Source organism: Oreochromis niloticus, linkage group LG14 (assembly GCF_001858045.2).
Source record: "Oreochromis niloticus isolate F11D_XX linkage group LG14, O_niloticus_UMD_NMBU, whole genome shotgun sequence".
Lineage (NCBI taxonomy): Eukaryota > Metazoa > Chordata > Actinopteri > Cichliformes > Cichlidae > Oreochromis > Oreochromis niloticus.
This window is the reverse complement of record NC_031979.2, coordinates 11,863,250-11,886,957: the sequence shown is the minus strand read 5'-3', so window position 1 is coordinate 11,886,957 and position 23,708 is coordinate 11,863,250. Positions and strand designations below refer to the sequence as shown.

Genomic DNA, 23,708 nt, shown 5'->3' with positions numbered 1-23,708 from the left:
AGGTTAATAGCAGCCCACAAAGCTCCTAATAAGAGTTTATAGACAGGCCCGCACACTCACACGCTTGTGCTCAAACGCAAACACACACACGCACACACATGCTAATTCTCTCGCACACACAAAGACACAATGACATTTCAGGGGTTAATTGCGTGTTCAAATGCCTGACGTGCGAAGTCATTTGTCAACATTAGCTTTCTAAAAGGGACAGTTTGCTGATATGCAAGCAACTGGCATTTTACACAGGCGGTGTCATTCATTATTAATAGCTGTCATGGAAATATGGACAGAGGGAGGGAGGACGGGGATAAAGAGAGTGCAGGGAGATGGATAAACAGAGAGAGAGGGAGCATCATAAATCAGTCATGAAACCAGGAGCTCCACAAAATCCAAAACCTGCTTGGCAAATTCAATTATTACTGATTACAGTGTTTCATCTAATATCCATGTCCGTGTAGGATTTTTAAAACATCTTTAGCCATCAGGAAGTGAAAAACAGCAGGTAATGCAGGAGCAGATTAAGTTGGCACCAATCTGATTACATGGATCACCTGCCTACAGGATAAGAGTGCTCATGGATGTGAAGTTAACCAACGGATCAAGGCTTCATAACGAGAAATTTGTGTTTACAGAGGTGAAAACCGGAGCACGAGCGAAGGGCAGATGGGTGACTGGTTCAGGATGGAAACCACAGCGTGTCAACTCTGATGTCCTGTTGTCGGTCAATTAGGTTTCTCCCTTCTCTTCTCTAATGGGTCTGTGTATCCTTCCTGATGGAAAGCTAATGGGAGACACACCTAGCAGCTGGCTTCACAAGATCAACACGGCTATCGCTAACACACACACAAAAAGACACACACAGACACGCATTCGTATACACACTTTGACAGGAAACGGTTTGGCGGTTCACTGGATAAACTCGGGGTTATTGGACAATAGAGCCTACTGTAATGGCCTTCTAACGTCTCTATCGCCTGCTGCACACATCACCCTGCACCACATGACATCCACTGCATAAGTGCTACTGTTAGGACACAGTATGCGGTGACCACACAAAATACTGCTACCTGATGACCATAAGAATGTCTGTCGAGACATCTCAGATCTAGTGCCAGTGGACAGTTTCACCATCATTGTAGATTTAGCGAGCACCTTGCTATGACTAGTAAAACTGAGTCAACCATGAGTCGAAGCAAAACACTGAAAATACACACTTCATTTACAGTTTGTTGTTCCAATTAAGAAAGATATTATAAATCCTAAATGAGTACATGCCCACACTACACTATTTTTTGGGCTGTGATTTTAGTCCACGATTAGGTGGTTACTAGGCAACATTATATTATGCATAATTTAAGTTTGGTTTGTATAAATGATATGCTTTTGTTGTTAAACTGAATTAAATCATATGCTTTTATAAGGTGCACAAATGCTACAAATAAGTCATTTTAGCCCATTGGTAAGTGGCTGGCAGGCAATATGATAACATCACACTATTTGGTATAGATAAGAACCTTCGAGGGTTTAAGATGTGTCTGTGTGTCAGTTTCGGTTGCTCAGCCTCTGATCGTGTAGGATCAGCTGTGGTCATAAAGAGATGGACATGGTCAGCAACAACACTCAGCCTGTGGTGTTTAAATGATGATCAGTTGATACTTAGCGTGTCAATAAAATATCTCCCACATGATTACATCACCACCACCAGCCTCAACCACTGATACAAGGCATGATCCGTGCAACCATACCTTGGTTGTAATGAGTGGATATTTGAGCTACTGATGATTTCCTTTTAGCTTGAAGCGGTCTGCCCATTCTGACCTCTGATGTCAACAAGGCATTTTCACCCAGAGAACTGCTGCTCACTATGTTCTCTTTTTCAGGCCATTTTCTGTAAAACCCTAGAGATGGTTGTGTTGGTAAATCCCAGCATATCAGCAGCTTCTTAAATACACAAACCAGCTTCTTTTGCACCAATGACCATGTTTTTTCTTCATTCGGATCATCGCTTTGAAATGTAACGGATCATCTGCAAGCATGAATGCATGCATGGTTCATTTGCTGCCATGTGAATGGCTGATTAGAGATTTGTGCTACAGATATATCTAATAAAGTGACCACTGAGTATACATTATTGAGACCTTATGCTCACTCATCAGCATCATCACTGGGCTTGTGTTCAAGCCTTATAAAAGCATATGATAACTGTGGTTTCACTACATCATTGCAGCACTGAAGAAGTGTCCGGTGTCAGCTTGTAGCTTCCAGCTGCCACTGAAAATCACTTACAGCCAAGTGAAAAAAACTTATGACTTGCTTCTGGACTGCTGGGGTGAACACAAAGGAGGTCACCGAGACCACATTACTGTAACCGAAAAGAACTGGCTCACTGAGTCAAAGATGTGACAGCCAGCTCAGAGTTTGCCAAGCTGCGGATAGGCCACTATAAAAGTATGCGAAAACTTGAAGTCTTCTAGCAGAACTAGAAGAGTGCAGTATGTAACCAGGCACTGCTCATTCCCTGCAAATGTAGTCCTAACAGTGAAGCACTGTGATGACAACTGTAGGAAGATTAAAGGACAGAAATGCGGCCAAATACGCAGAGGTCAGAGGCAGAAGCCATGAAAACCTGTTCCAGAGTAACAAGACTAATTGCTGACTTTGGTTAAGGAGCCCAGCTAAATTATAGACACTACAGGTTTTTCTCAATTGCTCAGGCACATTTCTTGCAGTGCTTCTGAAGCTCTGAAGACACATACACAAAGTTTAACAGTTTAACACGGGGTTACCTGGAGAGAACCCACCCAGCCAAGAGAGAAAAGGTGCAGACTCAGCTGCATGCAACTCACAGAAAACCTTAAACTGATTTGCCAAAATTAGGTTTTTGTACCAATTAATATGTTTTTGACACTGAAATGAGAAGCTAGTTGCAAATTGTTTGAACCAGGGTGGTAAAAATCTTTATCAATTATTATAATGACAGAAGAAGATTAATTTTAGGAGAAAAAGGTTTTGCATTTTATCTTATAAATCAAAAGAGCAATAACATGTACATGCATTGTAAGGGAAAACTATTTTGGAAGGGTTTTGAATGATCGATAGTTACATCTATGACTTTTGAGCAGAAATGGATGCATAAGGTTCTTTATAGTTCTAGACATACCTGAGCATCATGAAGATGAACTGTTAAACTACATGCACCGTCTTCTGCAGAGTGAACGTCAAATATCCATAAGACTAAGCAGCCTTAAACAATAATATCACAAAAGGCATCTTGTACATTTTTGACAAGATTGTCCCCTGTTATAAATCTCAATAGAGTAAAACCAGAACATACGATCCCCTGAACTCATATGTTTCATATATTGCACTTTCCAAGTTCTGAGAATTGAAGAAAAATGTAACTTCCACTGGTCCTCTGAGTTTTGGTGTACCAGGATAACAGCAATTATTAATAGGTGTGATTACTTTCTGCACACAGATCCACACCTCATCTGAAATAACCGTCACCTTATGTTCCTTATTTTTTATATCTACTTTCTCACATTTCTTATTAGAGTCCTGTTGCCCACCATCTGTCCTCCCATTTTGGGAAAGGCCAGCCAGTGTACATCTGTGAATAAATTGGATCCTAACAGCACATAACAACAGTAACACATAACAAGGTGGAAAGGGAAAGATGGAGACAGTCAGGATGGAGGATGGAGACACAATATCGGTGCTGGGAGTGGTAGGAGATGAAGAAGGGATGTGAAAACATGAGATGAGAGGAGCAAGAGGAGTAAGTGTGAGAGAGAGGATGGGAAAGAGAGAAAACGAGTGGGGGGCCTTTTTGGTCTCAGTTGTAATGCATTATGTATCAGAAATGGGCAGACCAGCAGGAAAAAGCATATGAGGTAGTCTATTCTCACATGGTCTAGCTTGTGAGTGTGCATGTCTGTGTGCACTTGTACGTCAGTGTTTGTGAAGACAAATTTGAGATTTAAATCTTGGGAATGAGGAGGCACTTTGAGACGTACACCAAAGGGCTTCACAAACGTTAAGATGTGTTTTAGAGTCAAGTTAAGGTTAGGCTTAGAAAAGGAATACCTTATGCATACGGATGTATGTACGGGTGTAAAATAAGAGCAAAGTGGAAATTTATATGATGCATTTAGCAAAGCTTTGCATCAGCTGTCACCTATGTATCTTCTGCCAGCAGAAAACTATACATTTAATTGTAGTGAAGGTTTAATCTAATTAGTTTCTTTCAAAATAATCCCAGTATTTCTCAATCAAATCACATCCCCAAACCACTGTAGACAAAAACAGAGAAATACAGCTACTAGGGCCACACTCTGTTGGACAAACATATAATCTCAAAAATAATTGGACAAACTAGCATTACTTAAAACGTAAGGACATTCAGTTTTGTCTACAGTAACGGAAAAGTATGCTCTGTTATACTCTCATATCCAGTTTCTTTGCCTTGAGAAACTCTTAGGTTGCTTTTGCAGTTTGCTTTGGGTCATTATTCATTTGAACCATTAAGCGGTGTCCTGTGGGTTTTGCGGCATTTGATTGAATCTGAGCAGAGAGTATGTGCACTTCACATTTCATCCTGCTACTTCTATCAGCAGCCACATCATCAATAAACACTAGTGAACTGGTTCCTTTAGCAGCCGTAGATGCGCATGCAATAACACTGCCTCCACCATGTTTGACAGATGATGTGGTATGCTTCAAATCAGGAGCTGTGCCTTCCTTCTCCATACTTTTCTCTCCCTGTCATTCAGGTACAAGTTCAGTTTGGTTTCACCTGTCCAAAGAATGTTTCCCAGACCCGCACCGGCTTATTTAGATATTTCCTGGCAAAATGTAATCTGATGTTCTTGTTCTTGAGTGTAACCAGTGGTTTGCACCTTGTTGTAAATCCACTGTATTTCCATTCATGAAGGCGTCTTTGACAATGATTGAGAGAAGGCAGTCCTCTCACTTGCACTGTTATCTCTTTGTACCTTACATTTAAAGTTACATTGAAAAGATATGAAATTCAAATTCAGCACCTTGAATCAGCTTCAGGCTTTATGTCTGCTTCATTCATCCTAACCTGTCCATGTTGTTGAACCGCTTTAATTAAAAGTGAAAGTCTGCACTTCAATAGTATCTAGTAAATCTTTGCCAAAATAAGAAGATGCCAAGAAAAAACAAACCTCAACCCAGTGAGCTAAACTGGTGGTTTAGGTTGAACAGCAACCCACATATCATATAAGACATGGGTTCAAATTCCCCCCCAGGCCATTTGCTGCTTGCCTTCCTCCTGTTCCCTCTCTCCCAGCTTTCCTGTCATAACAGAGGCTAAAAAATGATGCGTAAATCCTACTGACAAGCACTGAAATTCAGAACAAAGGGATATCAGAGGTGAAATGAGAAACAGGATGACAGTAAACCAGACAGCTATGATGTTATGTACTGTTTTGTTAAAACAACAGTCGAGTCAAAGATAAAAGAGATGTTACACTATAATCTGCTCCCACCATCCTTATTCTTTCTTCCTCAAGTGTGTTTTCTATACAGCCAGCTGATCAATTCAAAAGATAGTTATGTTGAATTAGACAGATATGAGGACTTTGGAGATAATATTTCAGAGGGAGGAAGAGTCAGTGTGACTCTAAACCTTGTAACCATTTACAGGGTACAACTGCAGACCAATAAGGAATCATTACGCCCTCTCAACTACAGGATCAAGGTAAAACAGGGGCATACACTGAAGCTATTTATGCACAAGAAATGGTTTTAACTTCATTTTTGAAGGGCGTGGTTCGAATCTGTTCATTGTAATGGCAATTATGGTGATTTTTTTTTAAATAAACTGCCCAGTGGTCAGCAGATCTTGGGGTAATTCTCAATTGATAAAAATGTGTCAACTCAATTTTCGTAAGTGTTTCACAAATCAGATGTAATGAGGGATGCAGTCTGATTGGATTGCCCTTGAAATAACAAAAAAGAAGAGTTTGATAGGCGCAAACTGGAAAATCCAATTTCCAAAATCAACAGCTGGACGAATGACGGTTTATTGAAGTGAATGTCTCTTGCAAACTCCAGCCTGTAAAATCAACCCTGTCTGACAGACAGAATTTCAGTGGGAACAAGCAAGCGTGTTTTCCATCATTCCTCTATGGTGGGAAACATGAAGTCAACACAGCACATCACGATCAACAAAAATGAGACGGAGCTAATCAGAAACATCCACCTCCTCATTACCGACCTCAGATTGTTGATGGCATCAAAGTAGCTTCTCACAGTGCCTAGTTAGGGACCAAGCGAGCTTTGCCTGATTTAGTCTCAACACAGAGAAAACAGACATAAACAAATTACAGCAAAGGCAGTTTTTAAGAGACATGGAAAAAAAAGACAAAAGCGATGAAAGCAAGCTTGCCCTCCCATACACATCAAGCCACTCCACCATGAGGAAACTGCCCAGAGAAAACTTTAAAAAAGGGACAATGAGCCAATCAAAGACTTAAGTCAGGGGTCTCCAACTCCAGGCCTCGAGGGCCGGTGTCCTGCAGGTTTTACATGTGTCCTTGATCCAACACAGCTGATTTAAATGGCTAAATTACCTCCTCAACATGTCCTGAAGTTCTCCAGAGGCCTGGGAATGAACTAATCATTTGATTCAGCAGTGTTGACACAGGGTGATATCTAAAATCTGCAGGACCCTCGAGGCCTGGAGTTGGAGACCCCTGACTCAAAGTCTCCCTTCTCCTGAGAGCAGAGTTCACACCGATGCACACTGGGACACATCGGGAAACATGTAACAGCGCCGGTCTTAACACTCTAAAATCACACAAATGCTAAAAGACAACAACAAAATGAACTCCACACTTCTATCCCTGCCAGAAAGACCTCCACCAGATGATGGATTTAAACCCCAGTAATTCTTGGTGTGAGGCAACAGTTCTAACCACTACCCTGCTGAACTGCACACTTTTTTCATAAAATGTTTTTTAATGTGTTCAGGCTGTCTGTAAAGCACTGTACATTCACATGCATAACTATAAGCACAAAGAGGGAACGCGGTTCCCTTTAAGACCCCCTATTGGCAGCAAAAATTGTTCATTTTTTGCTTGAGTTGACTTGAAAAGGAAATTGTTAAGAAGCAAAGAGAAAAAAAGATACAAGGCGGAAACAGGAGATAGAATGAGAGAGACAGAAAATGGAGCCTCTGGGCAATTATGACTATCTGTCTTTGTGTGCTTGTTTGCAAGTGTGTGTACAAAGTGCGTGTCTGTCTGTCTGTTTGTGTGTGCTGGCTAGAGGCGTGATGTGGGACAAGTGTGAAAGGTAACCAGTTGGGGTCACTGATGACAGAAAGAAGAAAATGGAAAAAGACATACTGACAGAAGTATTTAGAACTACAGGGAATCACACAATAAACACACAAACACCTAAACTGACAAGAGTACACAAACCGAGAAAGTTATGTCTTGACGGCACAACTTAAAGTCTAATTAAGAACTTCACAATCACACCGCAGTGTTTGAATCTGTGTGTGTGTGTGTGTGTGTGTGTGTGTGTCTTCTATAAGAGGTTATGAGAGATTCAGATATGGAAATCTATCCGCCGTCTCCTTATCATGTAACAAGCATATCATAATGCTGCTGCTTTAACAGCCAATCAGACTGAGCAAACACTGTCTGAATGCAAAGGAATATAATCACAAGCCTACCAAACTGTCTCTCTCCCCCTCTCTCTCTCACACACACACACACACACACACACACACACTCGTTGTCATATCTTAGTGAGGACATCTCATTGACATAATGCTTTCCCTAGCTGCTTACCCAAACTGTAACCATCAAAAATGATTGCCTAATCCTAACCCTCAGCCTAAACCGAACCATAACCTAATTGTAATCCTGACACAAAAAACACATTTTGAGCCTCAAAAATGCTTTCAAACTCGTGGGGACGGGCATTTTGTCCCCATAAGTATAGTAGCATGCCAATTTTCTGTCCTCACAAAGATGTCTAAACATGTACACACACACACACTTCTAATTAATATTAAAATAAAGAGCGCATAAACCTGTATGTATGTGTGTAATCTCGTCTTTAACCATGTTTTTGCCCAGGGCAGATTGTCTTCCTACTAGAAAACAAGCAACAAGCAGAGGTCAAGGACGACCTTTGTCTGGAAGCAGTTCATGATTTTTTTTTTTTAAATAGTGTTTTAGATTCACATGTTTACTAAACGGTCCAACACACAATGTCACTTTCCGAGCATAGAAAGATTCAGGATTTTATTCCTCGTAGCAGGCCCATCTGGATTAAACTCATCCATAAAAAAATGTGGAGCGCTCTGTATTGGTCAAATACTCTTTGAAAGACACCCTGCCAAGACTTGTCATGTGATGCATCCATCTATTGATACAAGTTGCTGGATATGAATTTGTATTTATTTTTTCTACATTATTTAGTTTTTTTCTATTTTTTACCATCCACTTCGTTCCCACATGTACTGACTCATGCCCATGCACACAAAGTCAATATACTATCATTTGAGAATGCTTAGACAAACCCCATATTTGGTGGATGGAGGGGAGGTTTGTTGGCTATCATACCAGAAATCCAAATTCAAGTCATGCACAACACAGAGTTTCACAGTTTGTATCAACTAAATCTAAATCCATAAATAAATCTGCCACTTTGTCGAGTTTGGATGCTAGAAAAAGAGTTTGTTGGGTTTCAGAACTAAAAACTACTGAGCTAAGTCTAGTGAAAGATCAGGTTTCGGTTGAAATACAGTTGCCACATGCTTTAAAGGTTTGTTTTCTTGGTTGCCGTGGTGATGCCTCCCGCTTTCTCGAAACAAATATGTGTTTCTGACACGAAACAGACTTCGTATTGAATCATGTTACTTACAAATTCATGATCACTGAAACAAAAAGTGCAACAAGTTGTGGAAATGAATACCAAAAAAAGATTGTTTATTTCACAAATTGTAAAGAGTTTGGGCTGCTTTGTTCACTTCATGTTTATTAAAATGATCTATGCTTTACTCCAAAAGGTTGCTAATGCTTTGTTCTGTTTTTTATAACTTCATGTTTAGCGTTCCCTTGTAAAATAAATTATTTGTGCTACGTTGTTCATTTATGCATTTATTCAACATAAATGCATCGGATCTGTGCCACAGTTCAAAGAATGTCACTTGATTTACACTTCTCTTTAAAAGCTTGCAATGTAAACACTTAACATTTATGTCTGTCTTTATGTGGCCTCTGTTGTGGGAATAACTGAACTTTAAGAGCACTTAGCGACAGTGCGATATACATAGCCGGCTAACAGTTTACATAATGTCCTTCCCGTGTTTTTAAAACCTCCGGTTTTCTCTAAGAGGACACCCTCCGTCCTTAGTCTCCTGATGGTGTGTGACTCACTCATTGCATAATCCCAGCTCTGTCTGCAGCTCATCAACACTATAAAGTTTTTCTTTTTACCTGAAAAATTGGATTTTTATCTCTCAGTTAAATCAGGATCATCTTTGGTCTTATCTATTTATATGATGCTTCTCGCTGTTTCTTTTCTTTTGATTTATGTTTTAGTAGTTGAATTATGCATTACTCTAGTATAAGGGTTCATTCAGCATGTGCACCACAATCTTCTTTATACACTTTTTTACTTGAGGGATCAATACTGACTGTACATCCTGTTATCTCCATGCTGCCTTTTAGCCATTTTTCAACAGACTCAACACTCAAAACTATTTAAACTTACTTAAACTACTTTAAAAAAGTTCCTCATAGGTTGACTTTCATCTCTCCTTCATCAATCAAATCACTAAAACAGCCAAACTTTTTTCCAAACTTTTGATTCTGATGAGTGAAAATCATCATGTTTTCATCCTAATCAAAAAGACAAACTCTACCTCCCTCCTTCAGCTTGTACTAAAACACAGCTGACTGCAAACTAATGCCACACTAGTTTGACTACAGTGGCTGGAAAGATTTGAAGAGCTCATTCTCACACTGAAAGCCTTACACAGCTTAAGTAATCACACTGTGGATATCCCAGCTGGAGGATCTTAGTCTGTCTTCTCTTTTAAATCCTTCCTCAAAGCATATTTTAATGCGACAGGATTTTTATGATCTTTTTTTGAGTCTTTCATATTTAACAGCTTGTTTATTGTCTCAAGTTTAAGCTTTTTTATCCTGTTTGAACTTTTTTTAATTTTATTGTCTTGGCTGACTTTTCTTTTCATTTTTGGCACTCTGTGTTATGGAAGGCGTGCAGTGACACTACTGAGGGATCCAACACAGCTGTAAATCACTTTATTATGTCTGGAAAAGTGCTCAAAAAGTTTAAAAAAATGATTACTAGTAGAAGTAGTAGCAGAAGAAGTACAGTATACACAATCAAATCCTTTTAGTTGGACTACCTACTGTAAGAATTAAAAAGAAACCATTAAGGCCGTCCAGCTGGAAACTGTCCCAGCTGATTTTGGGTGAAATGCAGGGTACACTCTGGGCAAGTCTCCAGTCCATCACTAAGACAAAGACAACCATTCACTCTCACAACCACACCTACAGCCAATTTAGCGTCACAAATTAACCTAACAAGCATGTCTTTGGACTGTGGGAGCAAACCCACTCAGCCACAAGGAGAACATGCAAACTCCACACAGAGAGGCCACAGTCTGAACCCAGAACCTTCATGCAGTGCCTCTGGGCTTTTATTTGGACGTTACCTAGATTACCATAAAGTTCAACATACTCATTGCTCATATCTGATAAAACAGACTAAAAACATTCTGCTGGCTTTGCTCGAAAACAAGGTTTTAGAATCTCTGTCGAGCTAGAACTGCCCCATACATTTAAATTCAGGAGTTACTCGAGTGTCATGTCTCTCTTTGATAATGTATGTGGTCTGATCTTTTTGTTTCCATTTGGATCAAAGATTGTGCCCTTACAAAGAGTATCCAGATTTTTAAAAAGCAGTTTGAGGGAAACACTTGATGTGTCCCAAAGTATGACAGCCATATGGTTTAATCTGTCTGACAACTAAACCGTTAGCTATCAGTGTAGCTGCCGCCTGTAAATAAAAGAAATGAATGAATTAAAAAGAGAGAAAGAAATACAAACCTCCAGAAAATTGCTGTGCAGCTTTGCCACATCTGTCACACACTTGTCACGGAGCCTTTGATGAGACGCACACGGGCTCAGTAACAACCATGTTCTAATGAACAAACGCATTAATTCGCATCGTGCAAGACAGATCAAAGGAGGAAAACGCCACATCTAGGACAACAATGCTGAAGATAATACCCCTATATGTGGGGTAACCTGTGACACCATTAGTTGCCAAGCAACCTGGGCTACCCTTTGGATGAAACACCTGCCGTTCGTCTATCAAGCCATCTGAGCAGCCCCTTCTTCTCTCTGACACACCTGTCTCCCTGTCTTTGTCTCTGTATGGCAGGTGGCATGATAAGGGTTGAAAGATGGCAAGACAGGTGCTGAAAAAAAGAAGTAATGAAAAGAATGGAAAATGAATTCGACTAACCAGCACATATCCAACGCTGATACGAGTCCACAAAATAATCTGAGATACTAATCGATACTAAAAATTATTATTAGATTAGACACTCGTTTGCAACAGTATTGATGCCGTCAGTCCTCCAGTGGACACTCGACTTCACACAGCCCCTTATTAGAAGTATTTGACATTTACAACACTTTAGGAGGAACTTAAAGAGGTCAGTAAGGAGGTCAACAATACTGCCGTTTGAACAGTAAATGTTAAACTGATCGGCACAGTTAACACTTAGGAATAAGCTGATAACCACAAACCTAGCCTCAGGGGATAACAAGCTAGTGTCAGTCCCAAGCCCAGATAATTGGGAGGGCCATGCCAGGAAGCGTCAAATCCAATCAAATATGGTGACCCATCTGCTCTGGCAGCCCATGTGGAAATACGGGAGCAGCCAAAGGTATCTTTATCTGATAGCAACCTTAGCTGCATGTTATCTTGAAGATACTGGCTAGCAGCTATGACAAACAATAAAACACTAACCTTAATGTGGGAGTTAGGTTAGTCCTGCCCATCTGTAACACTATAATGGATCGTGTTAATTTAAAGGGGAAACACAAATATTTAAAACTTCTTAAAGTTGTGTTTCTTAAAGTCCAAGATTTTAGAAAAGATTTGTCATCACCTAGACTTAAAAAATCCCCAAAATAACAGGAAATAAACACATTTGCACAGGCCAGTATTTTTCCTGATTAAAAACAACTATTCCTCTTGATTTGATCATTTTTCCCCCATGATATCAAAAATGGCACTGAGTATTTTCCTGGGTATTGGATTCTAGTATGGAATTCTAATATCATCACAACCCTTGTGTGCACTAAACCCTGAGAGACTAACAGTAGTTTCAGGAAAATGGTGAACCTACTGGACAAAAGATATTTCATCCCCTCATGCAATTATTGCTCCAAAGTGACAAAACCTGCACTGAACACAGAGCATCACAGGAGAAATAAAGAGGGATTTCACAGCTACCGAGTACTTTGCAATGAAAGATTTTATACTTTGCTTTAAGGAAATGCACTGAAAACAGTGTTTTGTTTACATAATGATGCACTAAAATCAGCGAACAATCGTGACAAATAATCATACACTACTATATACACTGCAGTAAGAGTAAGACAATTAACAGTTAAGAGTTCATGAGAATAATCACTGTTTCCACTGGACAATCGCCATAACATAGCAGCATGACTCCTGCTGAAATGTGTGTGAACTCTTGCCAGGTTTTATTACAAATTATTGCAGGATACAAAGTACTGTGTGCGTTCATCTTTAGTGTGTTTCTCCAGGTGTGTATCTGTGCAGCAAAGACTGTGCATTCATGTATGCGTCAGTCATTCAATAGAGCTGATCAGTAAGAAAAGCAGTCAGAGAAAGCGGCACAGTAACACATTGCCACTCTAGACTCGGCACGACACAACAACACCGAAAGGCACGGTAACAACCGCTGAAATGACATCAGCATCAATCCGACTTTCAACACACTGCACCGAACAAATATAGAAAGAAAACACTACTAACAGGGGAATATGCATGTTTAAAGAGCAACATAAAACCAACTTCTAAAACATTTTCTAAATCAGCAGACGCAACAGAAACAAGTGTGGATTTACATCATGATGAATATCAGCAATAAAGCATTAGCAACGATAATAACGCTTCCAACAGCAAGTAAACTGATGATGCACACAGCAAACAACGAGCAAATCAAATCAGTTCACCAAAACGCTGTGACAAGATTAACCACGGTGCTGTTTTACCTGCACATGGAGGAACACCAGAATGTGGGAGGGCTGATGTCTCCTGGCTACTCTGTGAACTTCTGAATTTTTGAGCTTTGTGAAATGTTTTTTGTGTCCGCTGGTTTAAGATTCATATATTATTTACTTTGGTCATCTTGTGCAATTTTAAACCTCCTACTTCTTTTCAGCAGCAGCTTTGAATAGTCACTTTGATTCCACACGAGACGATCCTTACTAATACCATGTTTGGGAGTACAAAACATTTAAGGGAGGTCCATGAATAAACTCCAGTGCATGACTGTGACGTGTGACAAAGTCCTTTTATTGTAACAACACCTTCAAAGAGCAAACCTGTACTTCCTCAAACTACAAAAGAGTGACAAACTAAAAGATGAACCAAGATAAAGTGTCAGCCACCACTGATCTCTATGAACAACATCTGCAACATGCAGAATCTGTAATGCAAGGGCAAGAAACCTTCTGGATTTAGTTTACAGTCCACTACAGTATTCCTGTAAACGAGTCATGCATTAGACTAGGTTGTATGCAGGTAAACAGTCTGTTTGGAGACCAAACGAGGAATCGCATGTTAAAAATATTTGCTATCACCTGATTATGATTTTTCTTTGTTAAATGTATCTGCAATCTTTAACAGTGATCAGACAGACCCTTAAAAACTTGGCTGTTAACACCAGAGATGAAAGGCCCAGTCACACAGGCCAGGAGACCGCTCACTGACGCCGATTCCTTAATCAGTTGCCAAGTGGTTGCTGTTGCAAAGAGGTATATGGTGCTGCACAAAAACACTCCTTGCATGAAAGATGCTGGCTTGTCTGTAAACACTTGCTAACTACTTGCCAAGCAGTAGTCACATGTAAAAGCAATCAGAATGAGTTTTTTGGTGCAGCCACTGATTTCACTTGGCGATGACAGGAACCTCCAGCAACTAGTTATCAACTAAGTCGGGGAATGCAGAGTTTTTTCAAGCAACTGGAGGTTGCCTGAGGGTTACTGACTGGTTTGTGGGCCTGTTTGCCTCAGGTCTAAGGCAGCAGAATTGCACCACTACCCAGAAAAGCTTCAGCTCTCCTTGGAATTAATTCCCCACATCTATGGAAGTATTACAGAGGATTGTCCATAGCAGAGAGTACGACCTAACATGTTTGTCCAGAAGTCAAGATGTGGTGACTGTGAAAACAAAAGCAATCATGTAGATGTTTAGAGTTCTCTGTACCTAGACCTACAGAGAACATCTGCTGTCTGATAGTGAGTGTCAAAAATACACGACATTGCCAAAAGGATTCACTCATCCATCTAAATCCCTGAATTCAGCTGTTCCAATCACTTCCATGGCCACAAGTGTATCAAATCAAGCACATAGAAATGAAAAATAGTTCTACAAACATTTATGAAAGAATGGCTCGCTCTCAGCAGCCATGAATTCCAGTGTGATTCCATGATAGGACGGCACCTGTGCAACAAGTCCAGTTGTGAAATTTCCTCGCTACTAAATATTCTACAGTCAACTGTATTATAACAAAGTGGAAGTGATTGGGAACGACAGCACTCAGCCATGAAGTTGTGGCCACATAAAATCCCAGCGCAGGGTCGACGAATGCTGAGGCACATAATGGATCAACAACTTTCTAAAGAGTCAATCGCTACAGACATACAAACGTCATGTGGCCTTCAGATTAGCTCTTTTTCATGCTTCTCCCATTCCTGGTGAACTTTACTGTCACTCCCTTCCTTATTCCGGTTATGCGTATGCATAGGTCATCCACATTCACCGAAGTGGAGTTGGGATTTTGCACAGGGGCACGTTTGCAGTGGTTGAAAACTCCTCTCCTCTCTGTCTGAACAGAAACCCGACGGACACATTTGCAGGGCTATAAGTTACCCTTTAAACTCAAATAACCTAAAGTAATCTCAGTGCATTCAGGCACTGAAGTGTTGCACGGGAACACAAAGCCTCAAACACAAACTTGACAAAAACTGCAAGTGTTAAAGCCATCTGTCAATACCCCTTTAGCTTCTTGCCACGACGACGGAGGAGACATGATAGCGTTTTCTAATTAAACCAAACCTCTGTGCCACAAACACAGCTGCCTCACCTCCCGCCTTCATCTCCCTGGGGAGGACACATACACACAAACACACCACGATTGTAGCCGCTGACAAAAACACTCATGCACACAGCTGTGGTTGTCCATTTGATTACTGACAGTGAGACAGCTGTAACCATTCATGCACACACACACACTTCTAACTTGTATACACACAGAGTTGTAAACACACTCGCTGTCGTAGACACCTCCACACACACACACCTGTCTGTGGCAACAGTACATAGAGATAAGGAGGCTGACAAGAGCTGCTGGAGCCAAAGCTGGGAACCATGGGGGCTGTCAGCGTCATTTTCCTGTGTCACCTCCAGGCTCACACACACACAAATACACACCACACACTTGATGATATTGTATCGACTTATATTCATTTCCTGTCTGTATTCTTTCCATAACTGGCACATAATGCACCTAATGAAAACCCTCCTCTTAAGTCAACGCAACAGCAAACCTGCTTTTGCTTTAATCGGCATGAAAAATGACACCATAACCCAGCTGTAATTCTACCCTCCACCTTTAAAATAACTCCTCCTAATAAGGTGTGAGAAACAGTCACCATAAGAGACCAGATGGAAAGGTTTTCTATTCCTGTGCAGACCCCACAATAGAAAAAAACAAGGATGACACACGAACCAAGAAAAGTTCTAGATAAATAATGTTCTACCGCAAACTAATACGTACTATGCAATGGACCTTCAAGTACCTTTGTCCATATAATAATGAATGCAAAGTTCTAACAAAATTATATAGAGGGGTATCAAATCTTTTAAGATATTGCTAATTCACATTGCTTTGTGCTACAAAACTGTAGTGAAAATCATTACTTTCTTTCAGCTTCACAAACGTGCCCACTCCCTAAAACCTAATCAAAATTACTCTGTGTGCAACTAGGGTGGGAAAAGTTAACGGTTATTTCTCTAATCTAACTAAACTACATGACGTTCAAATGTCTGCAACCCTCTTTATTTACATGAAAAGTCTGCAAAACTTTTGCAGGATGCTGATTCAAACGGTCCTTGATTCTAATGTGTTTTTATAAGTGATTTTGGTCTTCGATTTTTAAAAAGGTATATGATTATGTTTTTATTTATGTATTTTATTCATGCTCACATGCCTCTGAAGCTTTGTTTTTGTTGACTTATTGAATGTGCCATCAACCTGCCAAGGACTACAGATGAAAATGAATCTATGTGGCTAAACCCATATTTACTCGATGAATTGAAGTGCTCGTATTAATTAATATCCATTGTCCCTTTTAAATAAACATAAACATAAACTGAGATAAAATGGTCTCAGTTGACTGCAAAATGTTAGCAGGACTAAACAAATATTAACAGTATCTTGGCTCATTTAGCGGCTCCACTTGGTTAATCATATTCACAGATCCATTTTTACGATAAATGGCGACTTTTTTGCGGTCTATCAGTTTATATAAAACTTAGTGAAGGCAGTGAGGGACTGCAGGGTTTTCTATTGGCTGATATGAAATAGACTTCCACTCTGTTACAGTGACAGTTGTATGACATCTAATTACACAGATTACGCTGTTTAACATTAATGTTGAATGGCTTGTAACTAAATTAATGCATCCCATCTCATTCTTTCAAGCTTAAATACACACACAAATTAAAATACATGCCTTGTTATTGTGATTATTGAGGGCATTGATTTGAATCCATTCAGAATAATGAAGTAGCTCATATTCCCATTCACAGAGGCATATAGACATGCTTCTGTGAAACTCTTCTTCAGTGGCTTCCTGTTAAATCCAGAACTGAATTTAAAATCACTCTGAAATCAGCTCCCAGTTTGGATTCGGAGACAGACACCCTCTCTACTTTCAATGTTAGGCTTACAACTTTCCTTTTTGACAAAGGATATTATCATTAGTTATTATTCATCTCTAGGGCTCTTCCACAGCGTGTCTTTTGTAATGTCTTCCTCATCTCATCCCCAAGCGGTCCCAAGCCTGGTTCTGCTGGACGTTTCTTCCTGTTAAAGGGCAGTTTTTCCTTCCCACTGTCGCCAAGTGCTTGCTCAAGGGGGTCATCTGATTGTTGGGGTTTTCTCTATTTTTGTAGGATCTTTACCTACGGGTGCTAAGGCAACTGATGTTGTGATTTGCTGCTATATAAATAAAATTTAATTTAACTGAATATCAAAGCCAGGATGTTGACTTTTCTTCCTCAGCCTACCTGGATATAATGAAGACTTTAATGTAATATATATGTGTAATTTCTGTGATAAAACAAGGTGTTTGAAGCCTCTTATCTAATGTGGGTTAAGACAGGGTTCATCTCCATGCGTACAGAAAATGACTGGATGAACAGATGGATAATAACTGCACTACAGTCGTTATGATTGTTTTGTGCCAGTTTACAAAAGTAATTTCAGTTTTATTCAAAGCAAGGAATTCATTTTAAACAGAAGCTGCACAGAGCAGAGAAATCTTACCCTGTCTATTTAGCAAATTAAAGACTTTAATAATGAAAACCAGCTGTGTTTACAGGAGGAAATCGTGTGTAAATGTGAATGGAACCGGTTCAGTTTAGGCTGTGTTCAGTAAACTCGACATCATTAGAGAAGTGCAGTAAGTGAACCAGGGTTGGCAAGATATGAGAGCAGTGCTTCCCATGATATATATTTCAATGATAATCTCAAGTCAGAGAGTATCCCCTTGATAATATTAAGACAGGTTTCCTTACAGTTTGGGCTTATGTGTTTAAACTCTTCTTTAATTAAGTTTATGTTGATTTAGTTTGATGCCTGAGTTTGTTATGGCCAGAGGCGCAAAGCTGACACATGTCTCTGCAATTAGGAACAAAACACTTTAGCAGTTATTGAATTTACTGAAGATCCAAACCCCAAATCACAAAGTTAATTATACAAATATGCAGATGCAAGATTATGTAACTTAACATTTATGAAAAACCTGCCACTCATGATGATGAGACAATGATTTTTAGCCAGTATTGCCGTTCTTATATTTCCTGTGGAAAGCAATTAATTACACATTTTTTTCCTGCCTTTCTCTGTAACACAGCTTCACATGGTTGGCAGTTAATACTATGCTGCTAAGCCTTGCATACGGCCACATTGTATAGGCACAAATCCTTATCCTAACAAATTCTGTATCAGCACAGAAGCAGCCTTAGCGGCACGTCACAGAAAATGTTGTGCTGACAGTGATTGGAAATGTCTCTGCTTCTATTTTATGTTGGGGTTCAAGATTTGGCTGCATGTCTGGGGCCTGTGCTTACTCAGTTTAAACATCTCTGGATCTGAGGATCTGATTGCCTTTAGAGGTGACAGGAGAGGTCTGAGGTGGTGTTAGCAACTATAGATATGCTAGTTTTTTACGGCTGTTGCGCAGTTTCCTTTGGTGCAATAAATTATAAATAATGTGCACATCTCTTCATTTGAAAGTGGTTACACTGTCGAGAATACTACTGTGACATCACATATGCAAAACCCCTGTTATGACGTTTTTCTCTGTTCACCCATAATGCAGATAATTAAAGAACTTATGCAATTCGAGTAATCACATAATCATTTGGATTGCAACTCTGTGATATGCAATAATGTGATGATGAATGTAGGAAGTGCAATGTGCTACACACTCCCTGCAATCTGCTCATGATTCTTCTTTCTAACCTTTGACCTCTCATAACTCAACGCTGCACCGAAGCTTTAGCAGCTGCCTCGTAAGAGGCTTTGTCATGCAGATAATGAGAGCAACCAATTATTCATTCACTTTAATATTTCAAGCAAACTTAACTCATTAAATTTACACCCTAGTTAAAGGACACAATTTTGTTCTGATGTTTATTTTTGGGCGGCGCAGGTAATGGTTTCATTTGTTAAGCGAATAAAATTGTATATCAGCAGCTCATGCACAGACTACATTGTACTTTTTGGATAAATGCTGCTGCATGAAATCCTGGAGACGGGGAGGGAATCAAAATATGGATAAAAGTCAGAATAGAGAGTTTTTAAGCCAAATGTTTGTTTGTGTGTTTTTTTGCTGAAGCGCACATATTTAGTAGCTACACAAAACCACACAAACGTGCAAAAGCAAGCAAACAGTGCACACAAAGGTTTGTGCCACTTTCTCTTTGCCTTCACTTTATCTGCCTGTTCCCGCTCTGTCTCTTTTCTCTGTCTCTCTCTCTCTGAATATTTTAGTATTGATGAGCCCATTACTGATGATAACACAGTGCAACATCAGCATCCTTTCTCCCTCTCCCTGTCTCCCTCTCTCTAACACACACACACACATGCTCACTCATCAGGAGTCGGGTTACAACTCTGCCTCTGCTGTGTACTTCTGTGCATTTCGCTGTGAGTGTGTGTGTTCAGCGGGAGGCCGGGGGAATCTGACTTCCTGGCGTCGCTCCAACAAACTGCACTATTTTTCAGGCTGGATACCATTCACGTGCACACCAGCTGGCGCACAGATACACACACAGGCGCGATGTGTGTCAGCTGTTAAAATGATAACAGCGAATAAGCAAAGCGCGCCGAATGCGAAGGTGGCTTCCTAAAAGGATGTTTAGAACCCGCAAAACACTTCAAGTAACGAAACGGCGCATGGCACAAACATTAAACACAGAGCGGTGAACGATTCGGAGGCAGCGTGCATCTGATACTGTAGAGCGCTGTCACTGTGTCAGATGATGAATAACTGGCTCTCAAAGCAACGATCCAGGAATCCATACCTCTGAAAACCCATCACAATGACAAAAATGCAAAAGCCTGCAGATGTCTCTCTCAGAATTTTCAGCCAAAAGCGCTGCATTTGATCTCAGCACTCAGTCACAGGAGGCTCACATCCCAACGGGTACAGGCATGACATCTGCTTTTCTGTATTTTGTCAAAGTGCCACACTTAATGACCCCCTCAGATCACCGGTGTGTGCTGTCAAACCTGCTCGAGTGTGAGGGAAGCAGGTGAGACCAGCTACCGAATCTAATTGTATATCAGAAATCACTGACATCCATGTGGCACATTCATTATTTCCCCAAACTTCTGGCTATAATCTTTTTTTTTCCAGGAATGGCCAACAAACGCTCAAAGTAAGAAGCTTAGTCTTCTCTGCGGTGAGGTGAATGAAAGTCATTATCCTCCAGTGATTTCCTTTATTGAGTTTAAACCAATAATGAAGGAGGGAATAAAAGCCATTAGAGGATTTTTTTTCCAACTTTCAGACAGAGCTGAAATTGTTATGAGGGAGATTTTACTAATATATGTGCAGTCAGTGTAAAATGACATCACTGGGTTATTATCCACAAATGATCTTATTCAGTTACACAGGAGGCGAGGGGGTGGGGAGTTTTATAAAACACACAGTGTGCTACGGATGCCTTCCTTGGGGAGATGTGCTTGCTATCTGATCGGTTTGCTCATGCAGTGTCACTTTAATTTGAGAGCAGGCTTTGTGAGCTTACACAGTAAACTTTAATTTCAGACGGCAGAAAGCTGGTTCTACGTGAGGACGGCGCTGCTTTATTAACTAACATTTAGATAATCATTGAGCCCTGACATTTAAAAGTTCATCAATGTTCAGGCAGGTGTCAGTGTGAAGACTCAACACACAGAGGGCAAACAGCTACAGCACGCAACACAATGAACTCCGGCACAGCAACACATCCAGCCGAAGCAATGATTAATGCAGCGTTTTATAAACAGCCCTCTGACACGACAAACACTGTAAGCCAGACAAAATTAGGATGCGATACTGGGCTGCTACACTGGATCAAATAGAGCAGCCAATTATTATAATGATCATGTCAGCCTCCTTTGATCCAGGGCTCATCGTTGCCTTCCTGTGAAAGAAAAAAAAAAACATCTATCTTTTTTAGAAAGTAAGAAAAACAGCCTCGGGAACGGGAATGAACATTAACTCTGAAAAAGAGCCCTGGTTTAAGCTCTGTGGTGATGTATTTCAGGGTTTCAGCAGACAAAAATCTGTACAACAGAAGAATTTATCTCAAAAAGGTCGGGGGATTTCAAACATAATTTCCCTTATAAGGCATTCTCTATAATGGATTTTAAAGTGGCAGATAATAGCTTTATAGATGAGTTATAACCCGCATCAGATGTGTGTGTGTGCATGTTCATTCTTTCTTTTGAGTAGGCTTAACATGTCAGCAAGACATAAAGGCATGCAGAAAAAGTCAGAAACAGATATCTGTGCAGTTGCCAGAGAGCCTTTTTCCAGGTCAAAGGCTGGCTCCAGTCACTCACTTTTTCCCCAACTTGGCGACCCACAGTTGTACTTATTTTAATTCATCTTTAAAACGTGGCTGAATTACTTCTAAAACATTAATAAAGCTATTAGCAATAGCTTATAAACCATTTACGAAGGGTACCTTATTAGAAAGACAGAGTAAGACTATCATTAATTCTAGATCTAGTCTGCCCTTAAAATATGTTTTTAATATCATAGTTTTCATGGAGAGAATCCAGTTAGGAGGCAGATCACGGGTGGCGGTGTATTTCTCCCTGTAGGAATATTAGAGGAAGAGTAGCCCATCAGTGTAATGTCATGATTTCCTGGAAGATACAAAGGGGCGATAAGGTCACTAAATTCCCTGCGGGAGCAGTGAGAGAACATTTTGGTGACGTTACGGTGATTTTGTGTGCGGGTTTTGCACTGACAGCTGCATGCATGGTTCACGTGGGGTCTATTACCGCCGCTGTCAGTGCGGAGATTGACACCCTGCAGGTCGCACTCACACTGCTGCTACTACTACTACACACACACACACACACACACACACCACTCAGTATTTGGCTCGCTGCTAGACGCCATGTGTTTCCACAGCGGAAGAGTGGCAGGCAGCTTCGAGATGCACATACTTATCAGAAACACTCGCACTTACATCTCAGAGGACGGCGGCTGGCTACGGCAGAGGAGCGCGTGTCCGCACGCTTGTCCCATCGCGCATCCTGCCTCGCGCCTCTCCGGTTTGCCCGAACAGCTGCAGTTGGAAGCGGGGAGCAGCCCGTACGCGAGTCTCTTAGGCCGGGAGGGGTGAAGGAGGACGGACCGACGGATGGGTGGACGGCTGGGTGTGTGCTTCTCTCTCCTTACCCCCCAGTGCGGTACGCCTCTCTGCGATTCCGCTCTCCGCTGCTGCCTCCTCTCTCGAGCTCTGACAGCGCGCGGGGATTGGTCGGGACCCGGTAACTGATATTTGAGCTGTGGCGAGCTGGGATATAACAGCTGAGCAGAGAGAGAGAGAGAGAGAGAGAGAGGGCTAACACATGGAAGCGTCCACGAGAAAGACGCGTGTGGCTGAGGCACGTCACTCGTCCGCGTGCGCTGAAAAACAATCCTTCCTTTTAGGCCATGCCCGCTCCCTCCGCGAGCGCCGGGCGATTTATCCGTGAAAATGAAAGTTGCGTTGTTGTGAATATTTAACTTTTCACGGCGTGTCCTCACACCTCGCTGCTCCCACTGCGCGCGCTCATCCTCCTTTTAAACACCAAATCGTCCTTCGTACGGGCTCCTCCGGACACACTTGGAAATGTTTTCTCTGCACTTCTCAAACAGAAGACCTCACGGTTTTATTGGAAAACACTCGTGTGCATGTGTGTGACAGGGGACAGGTCTCAAGGTCCAGATCTTCTTCTGCCATATATGGCCCTTCCAGTACACTCACGGAAGCGGCAGAGATTCAATTCAGGAGCGGTGCAGAGCTTGACAGGAGCGCCGGGATTGTTTGTTTACGTCCAAAGCCTGTAAATGTGGTGTCAGGTGTCAGCAGTTTAACATCTCAGTGCTCAGTTATTGTTGCCTCATATGTTAAAGGAAGTAAGTAGTTTGTATAATAATACACCGCCCTTCGCCTAAAACCACATGTCCGCATGTGTTTGCAATCATTTTGTCTGATTGGTCTTCTACCGGAGGCTGTGTGAGCACGAAGAGACCGTGACTGATTGACACATTTGTCGCCTGTGTTTGCTCAGTTGCATATGTGCATCTTCGTCATCGTCATGATCAGAACGACCAATCAAACATCTGTGTGAATGACCAGGATATCATATCAGCTACAGGGCCTAGCATCGATCTACATAGTAGTAGGGCTTTCTTTGAGTTTTGGTGCGTGGGGCTATTTCTGTGTTTACATCTGGATTGTGTTTGCTCCTGTTTTATTATTTTTGCTCTAGTCACGAGAACTCAATATAAAATTGGCATAACCGCAGTCTGTTTGTATGAGTAAAGATACTCTAGATCAAACATTGTTACTACAATAAAACAGTG

At 40.9% G+C, this 23,708-nt stretch overlaps 1 protein-coding gene across 1 annotated transcript in view; it reads right to left on the bottom strand.

The window, feature by feature from the left end:
* Positions 1 to 23,284, bottom strand: part of pde2a (phosphodiesterase 2A) — a 173,203-nt gene extending 149,919 nt beyond the window's left edge. Inside the window, exon 1 of the mRNA XM_005454349.4 lies at positions 22,324 to 23,284. Coding sequence (XP_005454406.1) covers positions 22,324 to 22,382 — 59 coding nt within the window. The 5' untranslated portion in view covers positions 22,383 to 23,284. The remainder of the gene's footprint in view (positions 1 to 22,323) is intronic.
* Between the last annotated feature and the right edge of the window lie 424 nt (positions 23,285 to 23,708).